Here is a 13,138-nt window from a genome sequence, read left to right as displayed (position 1 = left end):
GTATTGGAAGCCATTCACAAGCTGTATTCCCAGCAGGTGATAATCAAGGTACCCCTCCTACAACAGGGAAAGGGGTATTATTCCACGCTGTTTGTGGTACCGAAGCCGGACGGCTCGGTGAGACCCATTTTAAATCTGAAATCCTTGAACACATACATAAAAAGGTTCAAGTTCAAGATGGAGTCACTCAGAGCAGTGATAGCGAACCTGGAAGAAGGGGACTATATGGTGTCTCTGGACATCAAGGATGCTTACCTCCATGTCCCAATTTGCCCTTCTCACCAAGGGTACCTCAGGTTTGTGGTACAGAACTGTCACTATCAGTTTCAGACGCTGCCGTTTGGATTGTCCACGGCACCCCGGGTCTTTACCAAGGTAATGGCCGAAATGATTCTTCTTCGAAGAAAAGGCGTCTTAATTATCCCTTACTTGGACGATCTCCTGATAAGGGCAAGGTCCAGAGAACAGTTAGAGGTCGGAGTAGCACTATCTCAAGTAGTACTACGACAGCACGGATGGATTCTAAATACAGGTTGAGTATCCCATATCCAAATATTCCGAAATACGGAATATTCCGAAATACGGAACTTTTTGAGTGAGACTGAGATAGTGAAAATTTTGTTTTCTGATGGCTCAGTGAACACAAACTTTATTTAATGCACAAAGTTAGTAAAATTATAGTATTAAATTACCTTCAGGCTGTGTGTATAAGGTGTATATGAAACATAAATGAATTGTGTGTATGCACACAAACTTTTTTTAATGCACAAAGTCATTAAAAATATTGGCTAAAATTACCTTCAGGCTGTGTGTATAAGGTGTATATGAAACATAAATGCATTCTGCACTTAGACCTGGGTCCCATCACCATGATATCTCATTATGGTATGCAATTATTCCAAAATACGGAAAAATCCGATATCCAAAATACTTCTGGTCCCGAGCATTTTGGATATGGGATACTCAACCTGTATTCCAAAATCGCAGCTGATTCCGACGACACGTCTGCTGTTCCTAGGGATGATTCTGGACACAGTACAGAAAAAGGTGTTTCTGCCGGAGGAGAAAGCCAAGGAGTTATCCGACCTAGTCAGGAACCTCCTAAGACCAGGCCAAGTGTCAGTACATCAATGCACAAGGGTCCTGGGAAAGATGGTGGCTTCTTACGAAGCGATTCCATTCGGCAGATTCCACGCAAGAACTTTTCAGTGGGATCTGCTGGACAAATGGTCCGGATCGCATCTTCAAATGCATCAGCGGATAACCCTGTCTCCAAGGACAAGGGTGTCTCTCCTGTGGTGGTTACAGAGTGCTCATCTCCTAGAGGGCCGCAGATTCGGCATTCAGGATTGGGTCCTGGTGACCACGGATGCCAGCCTGAGAGGCTGGGGAGCAGTCACACAGGGAATAAATTTCCAGGGCTTGTGGTCAAGCATGGAAACGTCACTTCACATAAATATCCTGGAACTAAGGGCCATTTACAATGCCCTAAGTCAGGCAAGACCTCTGCTTCAGGGTCAGCCGGTGTTGATCCAGTCGGACAACATCACGGCAGTCGCCCACGTAAACAGACAGGGCGGCACAAGAAGCAGGAGGGCAATGATGGAAGTGGCAAGGATTCTTCGCTGGGCGGAGAATCATGTGATATCACTGTCAGCAGTGTTCATTCCAGGAGTGGACAACTGGGAAGCAGACTTCCTCAGCAGACACGATCTTCTCCCGGGGGAGTGGGGACTTCACCCAGAAGTCTTCCACATGATTGTGAACCGTTGGGAAAAACCAAAAGTGGACATGATGGCGTCCCGCCTCAACAAAAAACTGGACAGATATTGCGCCAGGTCAAGGGACCCTCAGGCAATAGCTGTGGACGCTCTGGTAACACCGTGGGTGTACCAGTCAGTGTATGTGTTCCCTCCTCTTCCTCTCATACCAAAAGTACTGAGAATCATAAGAAGGAGAGGAGTAAAGACTATACTCGTGGCTCCGGATTGGCCAAGAAGGACTTGGTACCCGGAAATTCAAGAGATGCTCACGGAAGACCTGTGGCCTCTACCTCTAAGAAAGGACCTGCTCCAGCAGGGACCATGTCTGTTCCAAGACTTACCGCGGCTGCGTTTGACGGCATGGCGGTTGAACGCCGGATCCTGAAGGAAAAAGGCATTCCGGATGAAGTCATCCCTACCCTGATCAAAGCCAGGAAGGATGTAACCATACAACATTATCACCGTATTTGGCGTAAATATGTTGCGTGGTGCGAGGCCAGGAAGGCCCCTACAGAGGAATTTCAACTGGGTCGTTTCCTGCATTTCCTGCAAACAGGACTGTCTATGGGCCTCAAATTAGGGTCCATTAAGGTTCAAATTTCGGCCCTGTCAATATTCTTCCAAAAAGAACTGGCTTCTGTTCCTGAAGTTCAGACGTTTGTCAAGGGAGTACTGCATATACAGCCTCCTTTTGTGCCTCCAGTGGCACCTTGGGATCTCAATGTAGTTTTGGGATTCCTAAAATCACATTGCTGTCACGATCCGGGTATCTGGACGCCATTTCTTACCCATCAGATGCCTCCTAAGGCTGGCTCAGCGCTCCAGGACCGTATCCCATCTGTTATCCTGATGTGTACATTCCTGTATCCTCTCCTGTCACTCTGGGACGCTGTCACAGTAAACGCCATATTACACCTGGCATGGCGTCTCCCGCGGCCTCCGCCGCCGTCCCTGAACTTCTGCATGCAGAGTGTCTGAGTGGCGATTACGTCAGCCGCGGCCTCCGCTGTGTCCGCGTGGTTGGATGTGGATCTGTCAGCCTGGCGCCTCCTGTCTCCGGTGGCCGGCGCCGCCATTACTGTTTTCATTACCACATGGATTACAAACCAAACTTCCCTCCAAGTGTCTGCATGGGCGCAGCCATCTTGGATTCTGTCAGCTGATCATTTCCACCAATCTGTTCTCAGTATTGATAATCTGCATAATTGCCTAGCCAATCCCTTCCTTGCTGCAGGTATAAATACACTGTGCCTGAGCAAGGAAGGCGTCAGTGCTTTGGTTGTCAAACCTAGTTCCTGTTTGTCTCTCTCCTGTGATTGTCTTCCAGGTTCCAGCTAATGTCTCAAGACTTCCACCATAGAGACCCGCACCAGCATTCCACCTGCGGTGTAGCCTGACTCTCCAATCCATTGTGGATTCATCTGTTTCCAGCTACAACATTACCTGCTTCCAGCTCAGCTTCCAGCAGAGTACAGCTTCCCTTAAAGGGCCGGTGTCCTTTCTACACTTTACCACTCTCCACCGGTATTATTATTTCTCCGCTCTCAAGTTCTACATTTCAGTTCATATTTCATCGCTCCCAAGTTCATTTATTATTTAACTGGTTCCAGCCAGTATCCACTCCGTGCTAACAGTCTGGTTCCAGCCAGTATCCACAGCAGCTGTTTTATCTTCAGCAACCCAGCTTTTCCTGGAACACCAGCTGGCACAATCCTGGGTTATCTCCATTGCTACAGTCGGGCCTGGTAAGGACTTTCCATCTAGAAGATCATAAGAACTATCTCACACTACCAGTGCCCTGCGGCTCCTGCCATCCTGTAGTACCCAGGAACTGTATTTATTCTTTGCTGACTTTTACGTTTTCTTTTACTGCTGCTGTGTTGCGGAGTTGTCATAATAAACATCATTGACTTTTATCCAAGTTGTCGTGGTCACGCCTTCGGGCAGTTATTATTCATGTTACTTACATGTCCAGGGGTCTGATACAACCTCCCAGGTTCCGGTACATCTCAGCCCCTACAACTGAGGCTGCCTCCCGTCAGCTCAGGCCCTCAGTTGTGACAATTGGTTTGAACCACTCACCACTGTGGACTTAAAATATCTCACATGGAAAGTGGTAATGCTGTTAGCCCTGGCTTCAGCCAGGCGTGTCTCAGAATTGGCGGCTTTATCCTATAAAAGCCCTTACCTAATTTTTCATACGGACAGGGCAGAATTGAGGACTCGTCCTCAATTTCTCCCTAAGGTGGTTTCAGCATTTCACTTAAACCAGCCTATTGTGGTGCCTGCGGCTACTAGGGCTTGGAGGATTCCAAGTTTCTGGACGTAGTCAGGGCCCTGAAAATATATGTTTCCAGGACGGCTGGAGTCAGGAAATCTGATTCGCTGTTATCCTGTATGCACCCAACAAGCTGGGTGCTCCTGCTTCTAAGCAGACGGTTGCTCGTTGGATTTGTAGTACAATTCAGCTTGCACATTCTGTGGCAGGCCTGCCACAGCCAAAATCTGTAAAAGCCCATTCCACACGGAAAGTGGGCTCATCTTGGGCGGCTGCCCGAGGGGTCTCGGCTTTACAACTTTGCCGAGCAGCTACTTGGTCAGGGGCAAACACGTTTGCTAAATTCTACAAATTTGATACCCTGGCTGAGGAGGACCTGGAGTTCTCTCATTCGGTGCTGCAGAGTCATCCGCACTCTCTCGCCCGTTTGGGAGCTTTGGTATAATCCCCATGGTCCTTTCGGAGTCCCCAGCATCCACTAGGACGTTAGAGAAAATAAGAATTTACTTACCGATAATTCTATTTCTCATAGTCCGTAGTGGATGCTGGGCGCCCATCCCAAGTGCGGATTGTCTGCATTACTTGTACATAGTTATTGTTACAAAAATCGGGTTATTGTTGTTGTGAGCCATCTTTTCAGAGGCTCCTTCTGTTATCATGCTGTTAACTGGGTTCAGATCACAAGTTGTACGGTGTGATTGGTGTGGCTGGTATGAGTCTTACCCGGGATTCAAAATCCTTCCTTATTGTGTACGCTCGTCCGGGCACAGTATCCTAACTGAGGCTTGGAGGAGGGTCATAGGGGGAAGGAGCCAGTGCACACCAGCTAGTCCTAAAGCTTTTACTTTGTGCCCAGTCTCCTGCGGAGCCGCTATTCCCCATGGTCCTTTCGGAGTCCCCAGCATCCACTACGGACTATGAGAAATAGAATTATCGGTAAGTAAATTCTTATTTTTTTTGAGCAGTGTATAAAAATATATAATACAGGTTGCGTATCCCTTATCCAAAATGCTTGGGACCAGAAGTATTTTGGATATCGGATTTTTCCGTATTTTGGAATAATTGCATACCATAATGAGATATGGCGATGGGACCCAAGTGTAAGCACAGAATGAATCTAGTATGTATCATACACACCTTATACACACAGCCTGAAGGTAATTTTAGCCAATATTTTTAATAATTTTGTGCATTAAACAAAGTGTGTGTACATTCACACAATTAATTTATGTTTCATATACACCTTATACACACAGCCTGAAAGTCATTTAATACAATATTTTTAATATCTTTCTGTGTTAAACAAAGTTTGTGTACATTGAGCCATCAGAAAACAAAGGTTTCACTATCTCACTCTCACTCAAAAAATTCCGTATTTTGGAATATTCCGTATTTCGGAGTATTTGGATATGGGATACTCAACCTGTGTGTGTGTGTGTGTATATATATATATGTGTGTATATATATATATGTGTGTGTGTGTGTGTATGTATGTATGTATGTATGTATGTATGTATGTATGTATGTATGTATGTATGTATATATATATAATATGTATATATATATATATATATATATATATATATGTATATATATATATATGTGTGTGTGTGCGCTAGAGATTGCTAAAGCAAGTATATTGTGATGCTCTGGAGCAGCCCAGTCAAAGCAATAAGGAAAGGGACAATTCAAAACCTGTAGATATATATATAACAGGATGTCCCTGCAATTATTTGCCAGAAAACAAAAAGGTTTAAATCCTGAGAGTTCACTAGCTGACGTGGTAAGTCTGTGTCCCCATAGAATGTAATGGAACAGTCTAGAGCACTATGGAAGTTGTGGTTTTAATTTAAAATTGATTTATGTATGTGCTAATATGTTGGTACTTTTGATAATTAGTAAGATGGCTTCTACAGGGTGATTCAAAAGTCGCAGTACACCCTTTTGTTTCAAAAACTGTGCAGGAAATGGGAAAACTGAATACTCCCAGTAAGGTATGGGTGAGGTGGGCTATCTTTTAGGGTATGTACCGAACATGGGCGCCATCTTGAAATCGTACATCTTGAATCTAAGTCAGTTTTCCCATTTCCAGCACAGTTTTTGAAACAAAAGGGTGTACTGCGACTTTTGAATCACCCTGTACTAGAATCTGTGCCTCACGCGTATATCTGCAAATGTACAGTGTGTAGCAAAACCACCTGCCTTAATTTACCATGGACAGTGATAAATTGTATATTTTGCTGGCTGACATGCATAGGGGGACTCCGTTGCATGTGCGCTCACAATGAAAAGCCCCTCCCCTTATTTAGTGATATATTTATTAACCGACTTTTTTTGTATGAGATATAATAAGGAAGAAAATTATCTAACTTGCTGTAGGTTAAGCCAAGCTTATCGGTTGCTACTGCTAATTGTCCTATTGCGTCTAGATTGCGAGTATGTTAGTTCTGGAGTCTGACTGGTTCTGTCCATACATAAGTTTGCATAGAACTGAAATCTTTTCGAACCCCCATTGTTTTACCTTGCAGTACATCTATGCATTCACTATCGCCCCAATGCGCTCAATGGATTCGGCAGAGCTTGTGAAACAGCCACTAGATGTCACTGAGAACCCATACAGGAAATCGGGGAAGGATGCAAAGAAGAGTCAAGTTACTAAAGCCATGGAGGAGGAGGTAGCGTGGGAGAGATGTCATGTACAACGGTTATAGATATTTCTAATTAGCTGCTGCATTTATGAACAGGGCTCCGGTACAGCATGATGGGGACTCTATGTGATACTCTATTTCACCCCTCTTAGTTATTATTCATGTATATAAAGTACACTTTTCTCTACAAATAAGCCCAGGTAACAGTTGTGTGGGATGAGTGCAGTGTTTAACTTCTTAAGGACTGGTGTCATCACTATTTCTCAAAGGTCCGTACAGGTATACAGTAAGTGTATATGTCTGCAATTGAGTCCGACCGCTTTGTTACAGGCTGTATATACTAAATGACTACCGACATAGAGTGTAGGTACTAGGGCACTTTGATTGTAGCAGGGCCTGGGTTATAGCGGTACATCTCATTTACTGGCAGTTACTCTAATGCTTCCTTAAGATCTGTAATCATGGAAAGAATTATTGCAGTCTATTGTTTTCATGGCTACACTTTTTGGGAAGGGAAGTCTGATGATAGCAGCAGTGTTTCTGAGATTTCACCAGGTGATTTCCTGCAAAAGTTATTCTAGTAAGTTTATATTGAGCTTAATTAGGAGTCCTCATTTATGGTAGAAGGATCCTTTATAAATGTGCCCGGCATATAAACATTTTGACGTTTTTCCCTTAGCTGCTAAATGGTGTGTGGGGAGGGGCTGCGAGGTTGGACCATTGTTTCTCTGTTCTAGAATATAATCACGGTCGTACATATGGAAGCCATGTGCCCCTTCTTTCCATAGGGACGCCTTCTGTAGTCTCGGGACATGGTTAATGGGGAACACCAGCCACATTGTATTCTTTCTGCACATGATGGGCAGCTACTGTCATTTACTACATGGGATCTCTTTCGTCTGTGCCCTCCATTCATGCCTGTAGTATTGCTGAGGAAGCAGAGCGAGTATTGGGGTTGTTTATGGACAGGAAATAGCCGTAATTTGTCCGGCATCCACTATTAGTGCGGCTCTTGCTGTTATATACACAGGACATCTGGAGCGCTGATTCCTCCCTTTCAGTGATGTCTGACAGGCAAGCGGAGTAAAGTCTGCACTGTAACATTAACAAGTCACAATGGAGGTAGTTGCTGTAACTATAGATGAGCAATGGATCCAGTCCAATTCCAGGGAACGTTTAAGTTGCAATGGCCAGCTAAGCAGCCATAGTGGCTAAGGAAGGGGGGCAGTCATTCTTAAGGATATTGCAGCGATGAATGAGCAACTTAAAGCATTTCCTGATTATAGCGAGTAAGTGACCCTAAGAATGATCTCTCTTTGGATGTCATTTATAGGTGTTTGCTATGTTTGGACATTGGCCCTCATTCCGAGTTGATCGCTCGCTAGCTGCTTTTAGCAGCAGTGCACACGCTAGGCCACCGTCAATCACTCACCAATCAACAGAGCGACAGAAAAGCGTCGCTCGCCCTTGTGTAAAACTGCATAGTTTTGTGTGAAAGTACTTCGCGCGTGCGTACTGCGGCCCGTACGCATGCGCAGAAATGCCGCTTTTTCAACTAATCGCCGCGCTGTGACCGGAAGCAGCTAGTGATCAACTTGGAATGAGGGCCATTGTTCCCTATTTCACAGTGACTTAGCATTACAAAAATCAGTAAATGTGGAGCTTTCTTTAGGGTGCGTTCTCATAGGACGAGGTCAGTTGGTGGGAGAGCTGTACGCTGCACAAATATTCTATTTCTCCTATATGCTTGCTTTTTGTTTTTTTGTTAGCAGCCAAGTATTGATAACATGTGATTTGTTGACCCTTTCTAAAACCAGACTGTCTTCTCAGCCTGAGTAGATTGTAGTGTCTGCGCTGTCTGTTTTTGTGCTCCAGATTTTTAGTTTGAGCTAGCCATTAAAATGTCATAGCAAGCATCCGTCTATATGGGACTGTTTTCCTGTGAATGTCTACATCTCGCTCTTGATCACTGGAAATGCTAGTAAAGCATAGTTGTTTGCCTGTGAACTCCCACCAGGAAGAGCCAGCACAGCAGTTCTTCTTTGACTTGAGCAAGCAGCATGGAAAGAAACGTCAGTCGGATGGGAGGGGCGGTGCGCGGACGCAAGGAAAGCAGCCAAGGAAACACCGTGAGTGACTGAGCTTTTCCTTGTGTTTTCCCTTCAGGGTTTGTCTATTAAAGGGCTTGTATCCAGGAGTCTCCTAAAAGCTTTTATAGCAGCATGCATACAAAGCAAATGGTGGAAATGAATTTCTGGTGCGGGAAGATGCAGCAGGCAGTGACAGCCGCATGGTCATTTTTTCTAGGACATGTTAGAATTACATTATAATAGATTTAGGGCAGTACGGATGGTGTAATGGTTAGCATTACTGCCTCACAGCACTGAGGTCATGGGTTCAATTCCCACCATGGCCCTAACTGTGTGGAGTTTGTACATTCTCCTTGTACTTGCGTGGGTTTCCTCCCACAATCCAAAAATATACTGTTCGGTTAACTGGCTTCTGACAAAAATTAACCCTAGTATGAATGTGTACGTATAAATGTGCTAGGGAATATAGATTGCAAGCTCCACTGGGGCAGGGACTGATGTGAATGGCCAAATATTCTCTGTATAGCGCTGCAGAATATGTTTGCGCTATATAAATAACTGATAATAGATTTATTTATTTGAACTGACACGGCTATTTTTTATTTTTTTTATTTTCTAATGGGAAGAAGATTTCTATCTGCATAAAGGCCAGCACTGCCATCTTCCCATAACGCAGTCATTCGTGGCGCTGCTGTTTTGTCACTAATGACACTTTCTATGTGTCAAGCAATTGCTGACCACCTACTGACAGTGCTAAAGTTTTGGCCCCTTAACGGCAGGTAGAAAATAGCAGTCTCGCCCTTCTGAGAGCAGTCCCTGCCTGCCTCGGTTGTCACTTAAGCTGGGTTCATACTTTTCGATATATCACTCGAGTGATAGACTAACGATATATCGCTAGCGCATTAGCGGGTGTGAACATAGAATATGTCTGTGAATGACATCGTCCGGACATATCAGGTTAGCACTGCAGCACAGCTAATGCCAATTATATTGGTACATCTGGCTGTGTGCGTCCGACAGCACGATGGATCGGCCACAGCAGCAATTGAGTATGACATCACAAGTGGGCGGGCATATTCAAATGGCTCTTCTGCCAAACATTTTGACTAATTGGTAAGTGTGTATGCATAAGATCGTGCATACACCTTAACAATCGTTAGACTGGCTGGGCAGCCAGTTTGTGGGGTAAATGTGTGCTCAGCCTTAGTCTTGAATCCAGAGAGTGTGCTTTAGACTGAGTGATGTTACCCCTGTATGCTGCTTCCTTGCTCACAAGGGGATTTCATGTGATGTCACCTACCCTTCTACCAGCAGGAGGCGTTGTAGGGGGAAGACTACATGGTCTCTTGCCTGTTATTGGACAAAAGTTTGTGTGCGCTAAGCCATCAGAAAGCAAAGTTGTCAGGCATGCTCACAAGATTTTGAATATCAGATTTTTATACATAAGTTTGTATACAGGTAATATGCGGGTAATGAAACCCTGCAATATACTGACATACTACCTGGAGAGACAAAATGAGAACAAGCACTTTGTATACTGTCCAGTCTTACTGCATCTTCAGTTCTGCCGACTTCCTGAATAGTTCACCTTGGTATTTTTTTCTCTTTTTAAAGTATACTAGTATGGCAGCCTTTTTGTTTGAGCCAATATTTATTGTATCACAAAGAACTGGCAACATGACTGACCCACAAGCGCCAACGTATGTAGGGGAGAAGTTTTATAGGTGATCTTGTTTTAGTAACCAGTATTTCTCTGATGTCCTAGTGGATGCTGGGAACTCCGTAAGGACCATGGGGAATAGCGGCTCCGCAGGAGACTGGGCACAAAAGTAAAAGCTTTATGACTAGCTGGTGTGCACTGGCTCCTCCCCCTATGACCCTCCTCCAAGCCTCAGTTAGATTTTTGTGCCCGGCCGAGAAGGGTGCATGCTAGGTAGCTCTCCTGAGCTGCTTAGAGTAAAAGTTTAAATAGTTTTTTTTTATTTTCAGTGAGACCTGCTGGCAACAGGCTCACTGCATCGTGGGACTAAGGGGAGAAGAAGCGAACTCACCTGCATGCAGAGTGGATTGGGCTTCTTGGCTACTGGACATTAGCTCCAGAGGGACGATCACAGGCTCAGCTTGGATGGGTCCCGGAGCCGCGCCGCCGGCCCCCTTACAGAGCCAGAAGAGCGAAGAGGTCCGGAAAAATCGGCGGCAGAAGACGTTCCTGTCTTCAATAAGGTAGCGCACAGCACTGCAGCTGTGCGCCATTGCTCTCAGCACACTTCACACTCCGGTCACTGAGGGTGCAGGGCGCTGGGGGGGAGCGCCCTGAGACGCAATAAAACACGTTTTAAACCTTATATGGCTAAAGAAATGCATCACATATAGCTCCTGGGCTATATGGATGCATTTAACCCCTGCCAGTTTTCCTAAAAAAAGCGGGAGAAAAGGCCGCCGAAAAGGGGGCGGAGCCTATCTCCTCAGCACACAAGCGCCATTTTCCCTCACAGCTCCGCTGGAAGGACGGCTCCCTGACTCTCCCCTGCAGTCCTGCTACAGAATCAGGGTAAAACAAGAGAGGGGGGGCACTAATTGGCAGATAATACAAATACAGCAGCTATAGAAGGGAGAAACACTTATATAAGGTTATCCCTGTATATATATATAGCGCTCTGGTGTGTGCTGGCAAACTCTCCCTCTGTCTCCCCAAAGGGCTCGTGGGGTCCTGTCCTCTATCAGAGCATTCCCTGTGTGTGTGCTGTGTCGGTACGATTGTGTCGACATGTATGAGGAGGAAAATGATGTGGAGGCGGAGCAATTGCCTGTAATAGTGATGTCACCCCCTAGGGAGTCGACACCTGACTGGATGGTCGTATGGAAGGAATTACGTGACAGTGTCAGCACTTTGCAAAAAACTGTTGACGACATGAGACAGCCGGCAAATCAGTTAGTGCCTGTCCAGGCGTCTCAAACACCGTCAGGGGCTCTAAAGCGCCCGTTACCTCAGATGGTCGACACAGACCCAGACACGGATACTGACTCCAGCGTCGACGGTGACGAGACAAACGTAATGTCCAGTAGGGCCACACGTTACATGATCACGGCAATGAAGGAGGCTTTGAACATTTCTGATACTACAAGTACCACAAAAAGGGGTATTATGTGGGGTGTGAAAAAACTACCCATAGTTTTTCCTGAATCAGATGAATTAAATGAGGTGTGTGACAAAGCGTGGGTTTCCCCCGATAAAAGAACTGCTGATTTCTAATAAATTATTGGCATTATACCCTTTCCCGCCAGAGGTTAGGGCGCGTTGGGAAACACCCCCTAGGGTAGATAAGGCGCTCACACGCTTATCAAAACAAGTGGCGTTGCCGTCTCCTGATACGGCCGCCCTCAAGGAACCAGCTGATAGAAAGCTGGAAAATATCCTAAAGGGTATATACACACATACTGGTGTTATACTACGACCAGCAATCGCCTCAGCCTGGATGTGCAGCGCTGGAGTGGCTTGGTCGGATTCCCTGACTGAAAATATTGATACCCTGGATAGGGACAGTATATTATTGACTATAGAGCATTTAAAGGATGCATTACTATATATGCGAGATGCACAGAGGGATATTTGCACCCTGGCATCAAGAGTAAGTGCGCTGTCCATTTCTGCCAGAAGAAGTTTATGGACACGACAGTGGTCAGGTGATGCGGATTCCAAACGGCATATGGAAGTTTTGCCGTATAAAGGGGAGGAGTTATATTGGGGTCGGTCTATCGGACCTGGTGGCCACGGCGACGGCTGGGAAATCCACCTTTTTACCCCAGGTCACCTCTCAGCAGAAAAAGACACCGTCTTTTCAAACTCAGTCCTTTCGTCCCCATAAGGGCAAGCGGGCAAAAGGCCACTCATTTCTGCCCCGGGGCAGAGGAAGGGGAAAAAGACTGCAGCAGGCAGCCTCTTCCCAGGATCAGAAGCCCTCCCCCGCTTCTGCCAAGTCTTCAGCATGACGCTGGGGCTTTACAAGCGGACTCGGGCACGGTGGGGGCCCGTCTCAAAAATTTCAACGCGCAGTGGGCTCACTCGCAAGTGGACCCCTGGATCCTGCAGGTAGTATCACAGGGGTACAAATTGGAATTCGAGACGTCTCCCCCTCGCCGGTTCCTGAAGTCTGCTCTACCAACGTCTCCCTCCGACAGGGAGGCAGTATTGGAAGCTATTCACAAGCTGTATTCCCAGCAGGTGATAATCAAGGTACCCCTCCTACAACAGGGAAAGGGGTATTACTCCACGCTGTTTGTGGTACCGAAGCCGGACGGCTCGGTGAGACCGATTTTAAATCTGAAATCATTGAACACTTACATAAAAAGGTTCAAATT

The 13,138-nt window shown here is 45.8% G+C and overlaps 1 protein-coding gene across 2 annotated transcripts in view; it reads left to right on the top strand.

The window, feature by feature from the left end:
- Positions 1–13,138, top strand: part of CWF19L1 (CWF19 like cell cycle control factor 1) — a 106,427-nt gene that overhangs the window by 73,100 nt on the left and 20,189 nt on the right. For both annotated transcript variants that reach the window (XM_063928503.1, XM_063928504.1), the window contains exons 8-9: positions 6,570–6,716; positions 8,707–8,818. In XM_063928503.1, the coding sequence (XP_063784573.1) occupies positions 6,570–6,716; positions 8,707–8,818 (259 nt within the window). The remainder of the gene's footprint in view (positions 1–6,569; positions 6,717–8,706; positions 8,819–13,138) is intronic.

This window comes from Pseudophryne corroboree, chromosome 6 (assembly GCF_028390025.1).
Source record: "Pseudophryne corroboree isolate aPseCor3 chromosome 6, aPseCor3.hap2, whole genome shotgun sequence".
NCBI lineage: Eukaryota > Metazoa > Chordata > Amphibia > Anura > Myobatrachidae > Pseudophryne > Pseudophryne corroboree.
Note: the sequence above shows the minus strand (reverse complement) of the source record. Positions and strands in the feature narration are given on the sequence as shown.